This window comes from Camellia sinensis, chromosome 9 (assembly GCF_055761805.1).
Source record: "Camellia sinensis isolate YWXY chromosome 9, ASM5576180v1, whole genome shotgun sequence".
NCBI classification, from domain to species: domain Eukaryota; kingdom Viridiplantae; phylum Streptophyta; class Magnoliopsida; order Ericales; family Theaceae; genus Camellia; species Camellia sinensis.
Window position 1 is genome coordinate 169101528 of NC_138969.1, and position 17823 is coordinate 169119350.

At 35.7% G+C, this 17823-nt stretch overlaps 1 protein-coding gene across 5 annotated transcripts; it reads right to left on the reverse strand.

Moving 5' to 3' along the window:
• Positions 1-1988: 1988 nt before the first annotated feature.
• Positions 1989-10669, reverse strand: LOC114261704 (transcription initiation factor TFIID subunit 5). 5 transcript variants are annotated; one of them, XR_014340582.1, is made up of 6 exons: positions 10254-10619; positions 10034-10119; positions 9809-9902; positions 9226-9282; positions 6914-7020; positions 1989-2511 (listed from the first exon to the last, which is right to left on the reverse strand). XR_014340582.1 is itself a non-coding variant. In XM_082887988.1 (6 exons), exons 4-6 carry the CDS (start codon positions 7174-7176, stop codon positions 2407-2409), a joined length of 249 nt encoding a protein of 82 aa, XP_082744114.1. In that variant the 5' UTR covers positions 7177-7227; positions 9226-9282; positions 9809-9902; positions 10254-10615; the 3' UTR covers positions 1989-2406. The 5 variants fall into 5 exon arrangements, 2 of the variants coding, with proteins under 2 accessions (XP_082744114.1, XP_082744115.1); XM_082887988.1 differs by lacking the exon at positions 10034-10119 and adding an exon at positions 7140-7227 and having other exon boundaries at positions 10254-10615; XR_014340581.1 differs by lacking the exon at positions 10034-10119 and having other exon boundaries at positions 10254-10638.
• Positions 10670-17823: the final 7154 nt, after the last annotated feature.

A 17823-nucleotide genomic window follows, 5' to 3' on the forward strand; every position in this document is an offset into this window, starting at 1 on the left:
TGTTAATATATATGTGTGTTTTGAGTTAGGATTTGATTAGATGTGGTTGTGATTTGCTCAAATGAGGGTTTTCTCAAATATTTCTTACATATTTCTCAAATCTTTAAAATATCAAAAATGCTAGAGGCCTCAAAAATTCTACCAAAAGTTTTACCAAATGTCTCACATGGGTGTGGAACCCACATGGGACCCACACACCCACACCCATGTGAGACATTTGGTAAAACTTTTGATAGAATATTTGGAGTCTCTAGCATTACCCTTAAAATATTGGACTGTGGATGATTCGAAGATTTTTTAAGAGAAAACCCCTCTTCAAAAATGAGAAACCCTAATTTTTGGAAAAACCCTAGATTCTGGAAATTAGGAAAAATGTTGTGTTAATTGTAAAATCAAGATTTATGAAATATTGTTGTTGAGAAATGATTAAAGTGAATTGTTAATTGTAAATGTTGAAAATCCATGGAATGGAAGATTGATGTTGAGAGTTGATGAGAATGGCATATTGTTACGCTACTGTTGAGAAATAAAGATTGGAAACAATGACTATCATATTGAAATTTCTTCGACTATATGAGAAACAGAATGCATATGATGATGTGTTATTATTATCTTTTGAAAATTATATAGTGTGTACATATATATTGAGTAGAGATTGGTATTTGATCACAACTGAGGATTGTGTCATTGAGATTGAAAATTATTCAGTGTGTTTGGTTTCAGTTTTCTTAATTCAGTTTTTTAAAAATTGAATTTTTTATTTTTCATATTTTTTTTTATTTTTAGTGAATATTTTTTAAATTTTAATTATTTTTTTTTTACTTTTTTAGATGCACATTACTTAGTTGTATCTAAAAAGTAAAATAGTTGTGAAAAAAATATTTTAAACAATTAATAAATATACAAAAATACAAAAAATATATTAAATTTTTTTTATTTTTTTATTTTTGGTATTTAGTAAAGTTTTTAAAGATTTTTTCACGAAAATTATACTTTTTGAGTGTAATTATGTTAGGTGTGTCTAAAAATTAAAAAATTGCTTAAAATATTTTTAAAAATTTAGTAAAAATAAAAAATATATATATGAAAAATAAGAAAGTAGAATTTTTTAAAAAGTGTTTTAGAAAAACTGAAAACAAACATGCTGATAAAACTTTGAAAAATTAACAATGTATTGATATATTGCATTGTCGTATCATTTCGTTCTCATTGCTTTTCGATTTGGCATGGTTGAGATTACATTTTGAATAAGGAGTTATTTTTTGAAACAAATATTGTTTTGTATTGTTTTGGAGTAGATACGTTTGGTAAGTCTAGTTAGGGAGTGTAGTGTGGTTAAGCTAATACAAAAATTTCGATTTTTTGCGACGGCAAAATGCCGTCTCAAAATTTTTTTTGGGACGGCAATTGACTTTTAGCGACGGCAAAAGAGGAGTCACAACAAAGGGCATTGCTAAAAGTTTTTAGCGACGGCAAAATGACGTCGCCTTTTTTTGCGACAGCAAAATTGCCTTTTTGCGACAAAATTTTGCTGTCAACATTAATAAGTAAAAATCTAAGATTTTTTGAGACGGCACTGTGTTGTCATCGCTAAAACTGTTATTTGCGACGGCAAAAAATGTCATCGCAAAAATGTTTTTATTGCAACTGGGTACTTGCTATCACTAAAAAGCTATTTGAGACAACACAAACATGCCGTCACTAAAATATTATTTGTGACGACAAACAATACTGTCGCGAAAAGTTTTTTTTCAACTATTGCCAATATCTTTTGCGACAGGATTGCTTACGTCGCAAAAAAAAAAAAAAATGATTCTTATGGTTTTTTGAGACGGTGTGGTGCCGTCTCAAAAAAAATATATATAAAAAAAAAATAAAAAATATTAAAAACATGAAAATTACCTATATTAAATGAAAAATAACTTTAAAACAAACTAATAATTATATAATAATATAAAAATTTCAGTATAAAAATAACAATTCATCCATAATAAAAATATTCTTTCATTCATAATACATTAGCAAAATTATCCCACTACATAACGAGTCAATACCTCTGAACTAAACCCAGAAAGACTGGTCAGAATGCAAATTGGCCACTAGATCCATAAATAAAGAATATATTAACAAAAGACCAAAATAAAAGCTAAGATATATAAAAGGGGGCCAAAGATTCTCCCAGGCATTATCAGCACTCTCTGAAACCAGCAATGCTACAGACCCCCACTGGGGATGACCCCCCCCCAGTGCCACGTGTCGGCCTGGGGTTGGCTGAAAACTCAAAAAAAAAAAAAAAAAAAACTGTTTTTTTTTGGACCAATGGGAGGTGACCCCCAGTACCCCCACTGGGGGTCCAAAGCTTTATTCTTCAACAAAAAGCAAACACATCATCATATCATCTGCCATTTAGGCGTGGATTAAGGCATCACTCCTAATAATTACAGCACAGAATCCTTCAATTTTGACATGGGCCTCCCTATGGCATGTAACCTGGATCAGTCGCTCTTTTATCTGCAAAGATAAAAATAAATAAATTAAACGTTTAAAATCATGTTTTAAAAGTATGATAGAATGGCACGTAACCTAGATCAGATGCTCTTTATCTGCAATAAAAAAAAAAAAAAATTGAAAAAAAAGGTTCAAACAAAAGTCCTGTTTCCACAATGTTGAGGCAAGGACACCCACACAGCATATGCACTATGTATACCAACTCAAGAATGAAAGCATTGCTACACTAGTCTATTGAGGAAAACCTCTAATCTATCGAGCCACAGGTGATCACTTACTTCCTCAAGACCACACCGAACCCCTTACATGAATTCTCAAAATTTTCAGATATCTAAAAGCTCAACCAGAGTGAATATTTGTAAGTTGTATGCACAAATTAACTTCATCAATCGACAATGTTATCATTGTAATACACCACTCCCATAAATGAAATTTCTCACAATCTAATAACCATTTTTCTCCCTCAACACACAGGAATTGAATGAACATGATTTAAAGCAATTTATCATTTTTGATTCCTTTGGTTACTATCGCCAAATCTCAACATAAATAAAAGCAGTATACTAAAATTCTATTAGTTCTCAATAAAAAAAACAAACATATAAAATAGATATCAGAACATGCAAATTAAAGGAGGTGTCAAACTGACATGTACATTGTAATTGGAAGTGCTGGCAGTATTGGAGTGATGATGCAATGGAGAAATTCTTAATCAACCAAAGCCAAATCCTTCACTAGCTTCATGGATAGCAAGGACCAAGCGCTCTTGAAGCTGTTCCTTGGAAGTATACTCAGGAAGGCTAGTTGATTGAAGCTGGGGAAAAAAAAATCCCAAACCGGGAACCCGATTCGAGTCCCGTCTTCTCCCACAAGTCTTTCATGCCTAGGCGGCCGTGTGTGCCAAGTTTCGTGCTAAACCAATGCCGTTTGGTGATTTTGGGACATCAACACCTCGAATTCAAGTTTCTTAAGGAACTAGTTTGCCTAAAATGAAATCTGGCTCTAACTCCCAAACCGGAAACCCGATTCGAGCCCCGTCTTCTCCCACAAGGCTCTCGTGCCTAGACGGTCGTGTGTGCCAAGTTTCGTGCTAATCCGACCCCGTTTGGTGATTTTGGACTGTCAACACCTCAAATTCAAATTTCTTAATGAACTATTTTGCCTAGACCGAAATCCGGCTCTAACTCCCAAACCAGGAACCCGATTGGAGTTTCGTCTTCTCCCACAAGTCTCTCGTGCCTAGGCGGTCATGTGTGCCAAGTTTCATGCTAATCCGACCCCATTTGGTGATTTTGGGGCGTTAAACACCTCGAATTCAAGTTTCTTAAAGAACTAGTTTACCTAGAGTGAAATCCAACTCTAACTCTCAAACCGGAAACCCGATTGGAGTCCTGTCTTCTCCTACAAGTCTCTCGTGCCTAGGCAGTCGTGTGTGCCAAGTTTCATGCTAATCCGACCCCGTTTGGTGATTTTGGAATGTCAAAGCCTCGAATTCAAGTTTCTTAAGGAACTAGTTTGCCTAGAGTGAAATCCGACTTTAACTCCCAAACCGGGAATACAATTGGAGTCCCGTTTTCTCTCATAAGTCTCTCGTGCCTAGGCAGTCGTGTGTTCCAAGTTTCGTGCTAATCCGACGCTGTTTGGAAATTTTGGGACCTCAACCCTTTGAATTCAAATTTCTTAATGAACTAGTTTGCCTAAACCGAAATTCGGCTCTAACTCCCAAACCGGAAACCCGATTGAAGTCCCGTCTTCTCCCACAAGTCTCTCGTGCCTAAGCGGTCATGTGTGCCAAGTTTCATGCTAATCCGACCCCGATTGGTGATTTTGGAGCGTCAACACCTCGAATTCAAATTTCTTAAAAAACTAATTTGTCTAGAGTGAAATCCGGCTCTAACTCCCAAACCAAGAACCCGATTAGAGTCTCGTCTTCTCCCACAAATCTCTCGTGCTTAGGCGGTCGTGTGTGCCAAGTTTCGTGCTAATCCGACCCTGTTTGATGATTTTGGGGCGTCGACACCTTGAATTCAAGTTTCTTAAGGAACTAGTTTGCCTAGAGTGAAATCCGGCTCTAACTCCCAAATCAGGAACCCGATTGGAGTTTGGTCTTCTCCCACAAGTCTCTCGTACCTAGACGGTCGTGTGTGCCAAGTTTCGTGCTAATCTGACGTTGTTTGGAAATTTTGGGACGTCAACCCTTCGAATTTAAATTTCTTAATGAACTAGTTTGCCTAAACCAAAATTCGGCTCTAACTCCCAAACCAGAAACCCGATTTGAGTCCCGTCTTCTCCCACAAGTCTCTCATGCCTAAGCGGTCACGTGTGCCAAGTTTCATGCTAATCCGACCCCGTTTGGTGTTTTTGGGGCGTCAACACCTCGAATTCAAGTTTCTTAAAGAACTAATTTACCTAGAGTGAAATCCGACTCTAACTCCCAAGCCGAGAACCCAATTGGAGTCTCGTCTTCTTCCACAAATCTCTCGTGCTTAGGCGTTCGTGTGTGCCAAGTTTCGTGCTAATCCGATCCCATTTGATGATTTTGGAACGTCAACACCTTGAATTCAAGTTTTTTAAAGAACTAGTTTGCCTAAAGTGAAATCCGGCTCTAACTCCCAAACCGAAAACCCGATTGAAGTCTTGTCTTCTCTCACAAGTCTCTCGTGCCTAGACGGTCGTGTGTGCCAAGTTTCGTGCTAATCCGACCCCGTTTGGTGATTTTGGGGGGTCAACACCTCAAATTCAAGTTTCTTAAGGAACTAATTTGCCTAGACCGAAATTCGGCTCTAACTCCCAAACCGGGAACCCGATTCGAGTCTTGTCTTCTCCCACAAGTCTCTCGTGCCTAGACGGTCGTGTGTAGGGGTGAGCAACGGATATACTGATCCGCCAAAACCGACCGAACCCAACCGATCCGCCGCATTTTGGACGGATGCTTGATGACAAGCGAACAGTTACAGATTGATTTTCTCCAATCCGCCAATCCGACGGACAGATGGCAGATTTGAGATTCCTTTAGCCGCAACCGAACCGCCTAACCGCGAGCACTCCTAGTAATTTATAAAGTTTTGTGTTTTTAGTTTGTTTAAATATTCTGTTTGTGTTTTCAATTAAAAAAGAATTTAAATATTCTGTTAAAAAAAGTTTTCAACTTAAATATCTTTTTTGAATTGAAAAAAATAAGCGTATTATTTACTATATTTTTTGGTTTTTAAATCTATCTCTAAAAATAATAAATAGAAAATATGATATATGCTTGTTGGTTTTTGTTTTCAAAAACAGATATAGATGTAACAATACATAGGCATACAATCTCTACTATTGCTCTGTTAATGGTTTTAGTGGTTTGAATTGTTTTTATATTTTAAGAACCACAGATTGTAATACTTTATGTGGATGAGGCATGCTGTGATTGTAGTATGTGGATGAGGCATGCAATGATTGTGATATTCTAAAGTTTCAAACTTTCTTACTTTGAATGATGCATGCAATGATTGTAATATTTTTTTAAGTCATTGACTGTAATACTCTGTTTTTTTTTTTTTTTGAAGAAGTGCACAAGTTGAATTATGTTGAAAATTTATAAAATTTTAAACCGCCAAACCGATTTACATCCATCCGCCAAACTGCTAATTCGCTCAATTCACATCCGTCGGATTGATGGACGAATGCGGATTGATTTTCTTCAAGCCGCCAATCTAGCAGACGGATGGCGGATTGGAGGTTCCGTGGCCGCGACCGACCCGCGCCCACTCCTACTCGTGTGTGCCAAGTTTCTTGCTAATCCGACGCCGTTTGGTGATTTTGGGGCATCAACACCTCGAATTCAAGTTTCTTAAGAAACTAGTTTGCCTAGAGTAAATTTTTTTTAGTGTTTTATCATCTTGAACTAAATGCGACTATTTTAAAGTAAAATCAAATTTTAACAATTGTGCCCTATAACTGAACCAAGAAATGAAAAGGCAAGTTCCAAAAATATGATGCATTATAATTTATAATATTGTATAAACTAATGTATGAGGATGAGAATATTGAACAAAAAAGTTTCTTGATTGCAATTATTCATGATGTTCTAAGAAGATGAATTGATTGACACAAACTAGTCATCTCTGTGTCCGTCTTTCTCCCTTAACACAAACTATGTTCTCATTTCTATGCCTTTGTCATCTCTGTACATCTCATTTCTATGCCTTTGTCATTCCCTCTATACATATATATATATATATATATATATAACAACAATTGTATACATCCAGAAAAACCACTGACCAGCCGCTACATCCAAAAAAAAGCTATCCAGCAGATGCCAAAATTAATACCTTTTGTATGCAGCTACGCAAATAATAAATAAACTATAATTCTTTTGAATCTCCCGTTAAGAAACACTGCATAAATATGAGTAACTTACCCCCCACTGTATTTCTTTCTGATTTATCAGATTAGCTGCATCCTGGCCACTCCCAACAAGTGTAACACCTTCATCATCAGAAATTGAGCTTGGTTGTCCAGGAGAAACTGCAAAGAGGTATTATTAGCTCAATGAAAAAGAAAAAAATTAACTAAAACACCATGATATAGTAGAAAAAAATATTATCACGATGAAAAACATGCAATTAACGAGCAGGGAGCTGCACCTTGAAAGTTAATATGCTCATTAATAATCCCAAGCATTGTAATGGATTGTGTCTTGTGTAAATGTTGTAGCAGAAGCTTATAGGAATACTGGAGGGAATAGTGGGAGAAAAATGACATTTAGCTTTCAGATAATCCCTTAAATTATTTTAAAATGATTTGCTTTTCCCTTGTATAGCCCCATCTTAATCTACTAATAAATAAATAAATAAAAATTAAAAGAAGGTGCCCATCTGAATCAATAACTAGGCTCTAGCCAATAAAATTCTAACTTCTAAGCCAGTGTTTTTAAAGGCTCAAGGCGCACTAAGGCGCCGAAGGTCTCTTGGAGCCTAGGCGCAAGGCGCAAGGCGAGGCGCGGGCTTTATTGAAGTAAGGCGCACAGTATTCGTAAAAAATAGAAAAATTAATATAGACTAATCATTCATAGTAGTAAGACAATTTTTTAAAAAATAAAAAGTAATCAAGATTCAAGACAAAATATAGAATAATTCTCAAAGCCATGAAAGTGCATATTACATAACATTCCAATTTTCAAAGATCAAATAATCCACATTCAATAAAATAAAAACATAAACACTAAACATCCAAAACATAAATATCCAACAAATATTAATATATGTCTTCACTTAACACTTAAAAACATCAATATCAAAAGCAAGGGTAGGTTAGGTCGGTGTCAGTCAATCATCATCCTCAACATCAATGGCAAGCAAACTATCATCTTCTTCTCCATCAGTTGATTTGTATCCCTCAAATTGATTAATTGATAAATTGATTAATCTTTATTAATCAATTAAATTCTTATTAATCACATTAATCACAACACATACAACACATTAAATTCTTATTAATCACAACACATTAATCTTTTCTAATTAATTAATCAATTTTTTATTTTTTTAATTAACTTATGAATCAATTTATGAATTAATTAATGTTATGATTCAATGTATGTACTGTAATGAATGTATGAATTAATTAACTCATGAATCAATTTTCTTTTTTTTTTTAATTAATGATCAATTAATTAATTTCAGTATAATGATGAATCAATTTTAATATAATCATAATGAATGTAATGTAATGTATCTATTTTTTTATTTATGTATGTATGAATTAATTTATTTATTTATGTAATAATCATAATTTATTTATTTATTTATTTATTTATTTATTTAATATAACTCAAATAATTGAAAAAAAAAAGAAAAGGAAAAAAAAAAGAAAAAAAAAGAAAAAGAAGAGACGACTGCGAAGCCGAAGGAGAAAGAAGAAAAGGGAAAAAAAAAAAAAAATATGAATGTCGAAGTCGAAGACGACCTGTCGAAGACGAAGAAGAAGGAGAAGGGGATCAGTGTCGAAGACGAAGAAGAAGGAGTCGAACCTGCTCAGCCGAAGTCGATCAGTGTCGCAGTCGAAGTCCAGCTCGTGTCGCAGTCGTAGCTCTAGCAGCTCGAAAGAGGGAGAGAGACGACTTCGATTAGGGTTAATCTGAGTCGTATTCGGCTGATATGGTACATGAGTTCTGATCCTCTGTGATTTTATGCCATTCGAAAGCTTAATCTGAGTCGAATCTGAGTCGTTCGATCTGATCTACAGATTAAACGCTCAGTCGCGCCTAGGCGAGGGCCTTGCGCCTCTCTCGCCGGGCTCAAGGCGCGGCTAAGGCGCTCGCCTGGCTCAAGCCGCCTCGCCTGGCACCTGTACAGGCGCAGATGGTTCGCCTCGACTCGCCTTGCGCCTAGGCGTGCGCCTAGGCGCGACTTTGACAACACTGTTCTAAGCTTACATATATGAAGAAAGCAAGCAATGGCAAGCAAATCAGGTGAGTGTTTAGGAAGTCCACCACAATGTTAGTTCATATATTAAACAAATAATTGACTCTCCTAGCTGTAATCAGAAGAACCAAGTTGAACAAGGACAGAAGTCCTCTACTATAGTCCACAGACAAGAACTTCAGAGCATCAACCTTTGAAAAACCAAAACTCAATCTTCCTTCCATTGGCTCCAATCCAACTATTTAGTCTTAAGCTAAAGTCGACCCAAGTGGCTTAATAGCTAACTGAATGTGAATCAAGAAATCACCTGGCATATCTTAAGGTTCACTTTGCTCTACCTCAAAGAATGAGCAAACTCCATTTCCTGCAAGGTGTAAACAAAGTTTATCAAGAAGCAGTTAGATTCATAAGTGCAAACAAAGAATGAGCAAACTCCCTTTCATCTGGCTTTCAGTTTAGCTATAAAATAAAGATTAATAGTGAAAATACGAAAACAAACAAAAAACTTATGTAGCAATTTCAACAATATACTGCCAAACAAGTCTATGCATCATTTCCAATTATTTGAGTATTGAAGAACATTAAAGTTTTTGAGACTACAGCAATTAGCAAATGTCTCCTAAATCCAGAATCATCTGTTTGGTATTGTCTTTGAAAATTATTTTGTATTCTTAAAAATACAGAAAATGAAGGCAACATAGTAAATGTTTGACCAAACTGCTTTCAAATACTGTATCTGATATTCTTAATAATAACCCATTTCAGAAAACCATACTGTATTCTTAATAACAACCCATCAAATAAAAAATCAAAATATTTTTTTTCTTTCCCAATCTTTATAATTTCCCAGCGTTTCCAACAAACCAAACAGTAAAAAAATAGATAAATACCAGTGGAAAGAATGCCGGGGACTCGAGAGATTTGAGGCATGTCGGTGGGGATTGATTGGATAGTGAAAAAACAATCTCAAGATTCATGTTTATACTGACAAAAACAAAACAAACAATCAACCAAGTATAAGCATAGTAAAAAAAAATTCATAGTTATACTGACCAACACCCAATCAATCCAATGTACTTATGTATGAAAATCTCAAGATTCATGTTTTTACAGACCTAACAACACTTCAGAACCTCCCTTTCTTCTAGATGAAGAATTTACACAGTAGCCATTGATTCATTTGATGAATTTACACAGTAGCCTAGATCACGAATTTGATGAATTTACACAGAGATGAAAAGAAAAAAAAAAAAAAAAAAAAACAGAGCCAGACAGAAATGAAGAGAAGGCCGGGGAGAGAGAGAGAGAGAGAGAGTCAGAGACAGAGAAGCTTACCTGTGAGTTGCAGAGCAGATTGGTTTTTTCGAAGGTCAATCGGTCTCTTCGCCGAGAGGCTCGATCGGTGCGATGAGAGAGTGAAGTCGATCGATCGATCTTGTGATGAGAGAGAGTCGATCTCTTGCAAGGTTGATCCGATCGATCCAGATGAAAAACGAGAGAGTGAGACTGATGAGATGAGAGTGAGAGCTGCACTGTGTTTATGAGATCGAGAGAAATCTTCACTATTGATTGCCGCTGCTCGATGCCGTCGCCTGCCGCTCGCAGTCGTCGGCCGCCGCCGGCGAGAGAGAGAGAGCGCCATAAGAAGAGATTAGGGATTTTTGATTTTTGATTTTTGAGAATGGGGATTTTTGGTTGAGGAGGGAAACTGAGCGGGAATTGGGAAAAAAAAAGGCTAAAGCCTCGGTTTTTTTTTTTTTTTTGGTCACAAATGAATATTTAAACAATAAACGGCACCGTTTAATTTGTGTTTTTTTACCATGAGAGTTGTCGTGACTAAAAATTTTTTTTTTTTATAGTTAATGATTTTTTATTTTTTATTTTTTTTAGTTATTAAGGTTGAAAATTTATTTGTTTCATTTTTATTTTAATGAATTTTTTTTAAAAAAAAATTGGTAGAAGTAGGGGTAATATTTTAATGAAAAATATTTCCCGTTAAAATAAAGTTAATTTTTTTTTATCAATGAAAAATGTTTTTCTGCGGTCTTTTTTTTTTTGTTACTAAAAATCAAGAACTTATTTTTTGTGGTACAAGAAAGGGAGTGGCAGTAGTAGTAAATGTGGTTGGCAAGAGAAGGTGGTGGTGGTGGTGGGGATGACGAAGGAGATTAATGGTGAAGTTGTGGTAATGGTAATGGAGATGGGGTGGCGATGGTAGAGGAGAGATAATGGTAGTAGTAGTGGCAGTAGTGGTAGTGTTGGTAGTGGAGTGGTGGCGACGGTGGAAGTAATGGTAGTCGTAGAGGTGGAGTGGCAATAGTGGTAGTAGTAGTTGTAGTGGAATAGCATTTGCAGTAGTAGTAAATGTGGTAGAGGAGATGGGTGGTGAGAGAGAGAGATGAGTGAGAGACAGATAGAGAAGAGAGATAGAGAGACAAAGAGAGAGACAGAGGCCTCGTTTAGGAACCTTCGTTTTTAGCCAAAAAGTCAAAAAGTTACTAAATTAGCCAAAAAGCCAGCAACTCATACCAAAAAGTCAAATATTATCTTTTCTCTCTACTTTTTGCACATCTTTTCGTAAAAAGCTAAAAAGTCATCCCAAACATACTTGTTTTTTTTAGCTCATATTTTAGCCAAATAGCTAAGAAGTTACTAAATTGGCCTGTTCCCAAACGAGGCCAGAGTGATAAGGGAGAAAGAGACAAAGTGGTCGCTAAAAGTACATTTTTTTGTAGTAGATCGATAAATCGAGAAGGAGCTCAATAAATAGAGAAGATATGAGGGAGAAACTGAGCAAGGCGAACACAGTGGAGGAGGCAGACAGGCAAACAAACAACAGGCAAACAGAGAGAGAGAAGAGTAATGAGTGACAGAAAGAGAAAGAGATAGAGAGAGAAAAAGACATGAAAAGATAGAGAAACAAGAGATAAGCAAGAAATAAACAAAAAGAGAGAGAAATAAAACGAAAAGAGATTAAATAGAAAGACACATAGAAAAAAAAAGACAGGGATAGAAGAGAGATGAACGAGAGAGATAGAGAGAGACAAAAAAAAGAGAGAAACAAAAGATGAGCGAGAGATAGATAGAGAGAGAGAGAAAAAGAGCGAAAAAAGATAAACGAGAGAGAGACAGAAAGAGATGAGTGAAAGAGCAGAAAGATAAAGAGAAGAGAGATGAGAGAGATAGGGAGAAGAGAGATGGGCGAGAGACACAGAGAGAAAGAGAGAGATAGACATACAGACAGACAGAGAAGAGTGATGAGTAAGAGAGAGAAAGAGAAGAGAGATAGAGACACAAAGAGAAAGAGAAGAGAGACAGAGACACAAAGAGAAAGAGAGAGACAGACAGATAAAGAAGAGTGATGAGAGAGAGAGAGAAAGAGAAAAGAGACAGAGACAGAGATAGAGACACAGAAAGAAAGAAAGAGAGAGACAGAAAGACAGAGAAGAGTGATGAGTGAGAGAGAGAGAAAAAGAAGAGAGACAGAGATAGAGACAAAGAGACAGGAGATGAAAAATTGGTGAAAAAATAAATGTTATATCAAAAGAGTAAGATGAAGTCATTTCTTTAATTTTTTTTTTGGTGACAGAAAAATACCGTTCCATTTATTTAAACCATTTTGTGACTATATGAAGCCGTCTCAAAGCCATAATATATATTTATATATTTTACTTTTTTTTGTAACGGTACCTATTACAGTCACAAAAAACTTTTTTTTTTTTTGCGACTGCAGCTGGTGCCGTCGCAAAAACTTTATTTTTTTGCGACAGTAATTTCTACCGTCGCATATACTCTATTTTTTGAGACAGCAAGTTGTGCCGTCGCAAAAAGTCACATTTTTGGCGTCGGCAAGTTGTGTTGTCTCAAAAAGTCACATTTTTTTGCGACGGCAAATTGTGCCTTCTCAAAAAGTCATTTTTTTACGACGGCGACGACAAATGTGCCATCACAAAAAGTTTCTTCTTTTAAGCCCACTTTTCTTGTAGTGCAGTTGACATGGTGAAAACCTAGAAACATGCGCAAAGTAGGTTCCAATTTCTTTCCACTTAGGAGCTAGTAAAGTGGCATTGGTAATACTTGATATGCCTACTTACAAACACCAACCTAAGGCTTGCTTAAGCCATATTTACCATCCCTTAGTTATATACTGCAATCATTGGATTAATTATGTTTTCAAACGAGCATTGTGAGACCCCTAGCTTTTGTAAGCCCTATTAAGTCCCTAAATTTTGAGTTATTATAATAAAGCCATTAGTTCTTCGTCTATTCACAAATTTAACCCTAGAATCAAAGACACATTGCGAATAAATTCGTACAAAACCAAATCAACCCCGATAACTTAGTAATCATTTTTACACACTAATATTACTTATTTAACTATGAGGCCCTAACCTCTGTAATTTTATTTTTGACCCTTACTTTTGAACTATTTCAATAGAGACCCTTGATTCCTTATTTGTCTTCAATTTTAGCTATAGAGTCGAAAACGCACGCCAATTGAAAACTCACAAACCCAAATTGATTTCGGTAACTTAGGAATCAATTTTAATACCCTAATATTGATTAATTGACTTCCTAAATGTCGAATTACCACTTGAAAACCCTAGGTTTTTTCGATCCTTATCACGTTCATCGGTTGATCGCCTTTTTATTCGAAACAAGAAATCCAAACCGAATTAAATTCTGTAACCCTAATTTAATTTAATTCTACGCTAAAATAAATGTTCCAATTCATAAATTAAATCCAAAGCCCTCACATTTTCATTAAATAACAAAATTGACCCCAAACAAGTACCATTATATATATACACTTCTACCCTAAAATCTATTTTATACACCATACTTTACAATTTCCAGCATTTGTATACAAATAAATAATAAAATAAGTCCCTCAAATAACCATCTAGTGCCAACCATTACCTATATAGATATGATGAATGTACTTTTGAGACAAGTTTGCATAAATTGTGGAAAATATCTTTAACTTGGTACAAACTTTTATATATATATTTATATATGTACATATATAACTAGGTTGATTTGATTAGGAGGAAAACCCTAATTAGATCATGTTTAGGAATCTAATTAAGGCCTCTAAACTTTCACTATTTCATTGGATTCAAACTAAATCCAAAACATCTCATTCAATTCCAACCAAAGGGCATTTTGGATCTTTCACACCAATTTTTCTATAAAATCAACCCTTCCCTTAGCATTTTACATACAAGAATACACACACACACACACACACACACACACACACACTATATTCGGCTAAGAGAAAGAGAGGCAGGAGGGTGAGATTGATGGAAGATTGGAGAGGAAGAGAAGTTTACTAGCAATTCCAACAAGCCTTAATTAAGCCACAGCACAACTCTCTCTTGTTTTTCCTTACAAATACATGCTCTTAGAAGTTTTAAACATTCATTTTAGATGTGTTTTGATGGTATTCTTGTAAAGGAGTTGAGCCTTGGTTCTACTCTTCATGTATTTCTCATAATCGGTATAAGACTACCTTTTTCCATATCAATCTCTCAAATTTTCAAAAGGCACACCTCACCTTAAATTTATGAATTTAAAACATATTATTTAGCATGTTTTCATCACAAGAGAATTGGAAAATTTCCCCTAGTTGACCTCTTGTCTTGGTATGATATTATACATGTCATGATTATGTATTTTTTTGCCCTTTGATGATGCTTACACTTACGCAAATTTATTTTCCTTCTCGCTTGTACTAACTAATTACAACGATTAATCTAATGGAAAACTTAATGAGGTGGTTAATGGGGTTTCGATCACCCGATTATTATTATGAGAAGAAGTTATTGGTTAGTAGAATGTGTTCCCTTTGGTAAGTTAAATCTTGCGCAAGTGGTTGTTTCATAATCCGTGAATAGAGCGGTTGTATTTGGACCCTAGGTAGTTCGGTGTAAGGAGGGATTTGGGCAAGGCCCATCATTACCATCTGTTTTGAGGCCTTGCGGTTGGTGTTACGTTGTATATAGCCGTTGGTAGGCATTCGAGGTAAGGTTTGCAACAAAATAGCAAAAGATGGGGCATACCAAATAATCCGCGTCCAATTCTTGGAGTTGGGAGGATGAAATCTCTTTGGGGGATTTCTAGACTACTAACAACTAACCATATAATCTGTGCCATGAACTTAAATGCCATGATCATTTCCTCTATTTTTTTTTTTAAATGTTGTTGTGTATTGAACTGGAAAAAAAGAATGGGGTGTTTGAGAAAACTCATGGGCATTCAAAACTCATGGCATTTAAGACATGATGACATTTTATGTCAGGCATTGAAGACTATTAGACCATTCGAAGACAAAACTGAAGCATTTGAGAATGTACGGCTACCCTAGGAGGATTAGAAACTAGTTTGTAAACGTGTTTTGAGATTGTAAGCGATAAATCCCATGTTGTATTTAAGACATGATTTTGTAATTATTATATATCTATACATATCTTTTATACTACCTATTCTTTTTTTATCGTCAACTCATGTAGACATTGTGTTAATTTAATATCTGTCAAAATGGTAGCTTTGCTATTTAAGGTGATTGGACTTAGAAGGGAGGTTGTATTGATTCCTCCAACCTTCCTAGGATCTTACTTTGTTATTAATCAAATGACTTATTAGTGACGTTTCCTACTTTGTAATCTTAGATAAACCATGTATTTATTTGTTAATATATTCTCTGATATTTCCCGATTTTTGGGGCATTACAAGCATCTTGCATGAGATTTTCAAATGAGAAAACTCACATTTTTTAGAATGGCATGACATATGCATCCATCTTTTGAGATTGCTTAAAATGTATATACTTTGTGGATGTTACTTTACTAGACTTTATGGTCACCCCTAGTGGAACAACTTGCAGGTAAAGATGTTGTGATCTAGCCGAAGTAAGTACGTGGAGCACTATATGGGGCATGAAGCTCATTTACTTGTATTTTATTTTTGTCAAGCCAAGGGCTAATACATTTATCTGTAACCAGACTTACGCTTTGGAACTAAATACCCATGGGGCATTATTTATGTGTTCGTTTCTTACTTCCTCTCATCACATGTTATAAATTCATGTTCTAGGAATTGTGAATGTATTAATTGTATGTGATGTATCTTTTGTAAATCTATAAGAATACAAATGCAGAGATTTGAGGGTATTTGAAAGATTATAAGGCTATATATTGTCGTTACCTAATGGATGGGAACCATGTAGTTATTCAATTGTGAAGGATTATAATTATGATAAGTATAGCGATCCCGGTTGTCCTTTTACTGTTCTGTTGTATTCCGGACTTAGTTCCGTGGAGTTGGTAGTGGTATCTACCTTGTTGTCATCTTTTAATTCCATTTGTTCGGGTTTTAGGATGTATTGGGCAGAGTTGTTATAGGTTGGTTAGGCTTTGGTTTCAATTCTTTGTTGCCCAGTTTTTAGGAGGTCCGCTCGAGCGGGTCTTCTTGCGCTCGAGCGGAGATTGCACACTTCCAGTTTTTCGTGTCCCTGCAAAACTTCTGTAGGTGTGATTTTTACGCTCGAGCGGGTAGTACCTTTTGGCGTAAGTTCTGGGAGGGGGAAATCCAAGCTCGAGCAGATTGGTTTTCGCACTCGAGCGGATGTGTTTTATTCTTGTGTCTTGGAGCTCGAGCGGGTCTTCTTGCGCTCGAGCGTACCTAGTTTTTTGTTCTTGACGCTCGAGCGTTGTGTTCTCCATTCGAGCGGGAATGTCGTATATCAGTTGGCAGCTGGGCGTTTTAAAATCACTTTTTACATTCTCTCTCTCTCTCTTCCTTTCTAAAAAGCCATTTTGAGAGTTCCTCTCTCTAGAAACTCCCTTCTCTCTAGGGTTTGATCTAGTTAGAGTGTTTCCTTTTCCTCCGGCCTTTGTAAAAGTTGGGTTGATCATCGAAGGCTATCCATTGATCCGAGAATATTGAGTTTTGGAGCACGTTGAGTTTCTTCACCTTCTTTCCTTGAGTTCCGAATTTGAGGTAGGGATTCCTACTCACTCTTATGGGTTTTAACCTAGATTTTGAGCTTATTGTTTAAATGGTTGATTTTGGGGCTTAGGGTTTCAAAATGTGTTAAAGAGGGTTTTGTGATTTTGGGCTCATAATATGTATTTTGGGTTTCAAAATGATGATATAGTTGTTGGTTGGTGATATTTGAACTTTTGAGTTGATATTGAGAGTTGAGGGTAAAAGCCTTAATTTTTTGTTTAAAATTAATTGGTATAATTAATTTGGGAAAATTGTAACTATATGGATTTGAGTTGGAAATAATATAATTGGCTCATTATATGGTAGAATAGTGGAGTTAGATTTATTAATCGCTCACTTTTGAAAACATTGATATTTTATCTGTGGGAGCTTTTATTATCTGTTTAGAAATAATTGCTTGGGCTACCCGTGGATGGTAGTTTTGATTGTTGTAGACAATGCATGATGATTAGGCAAACTAAAACTAATCAATTGGATATGTCACAGAGTATGACGGTTGATAGAATACATTAACGTTATGTATTGATTGATTGTGTATATGACCTTTGTGTATATATGAGTTGTGTGTGTGGGAGGAGATAGGGGATGTACTCTACGGTTTAGGGGAAGATAGGGGATGGACCTCTAAACCGGATGCTGTTTGGGAGGAGATAGGAGATGACTCCACTGACACAGCTCATATGCTTGTCAGATAATGTGTTGATATAGCTCATATGCTTATCTTTGGAAGTGTTGATACAGCTCATATGCTTATCATTGGAAGTGTTGATATAGCTAATATGCATATCTGTTGAAATGTGGATACAGCTTGTATGCTTATCTATTGAGATGTTGATACAACTAGTACGTTTATCTATTGTAAAATGGGAAATGTTTAATATGAGTCATTGTC

Bases quoted from the DNA above. Each gene is read 5' to 3' on its own strand.
- LOC114261704 (XM_082887989.1), bottom strand. From the start codon at position 7,176: ATGCTTGGGATTATTAATGAGCATATTAACTTTCAAG. The intron at 7,021-7,139 runs GTGCAGCTCCCT...ACCTCTTTGCAG, and splicing joins TGAGCATATTAACTTTCAAG to TTTCTCCTGGACAACCAAGC. The intron at 2,512-6,913 runs GTAAGTTACTCA...TTATCTTTGCAG, and splicing joins AGAAAGAAATACAGTGGGGG to ATAAAAGAGCGACTGATCCA.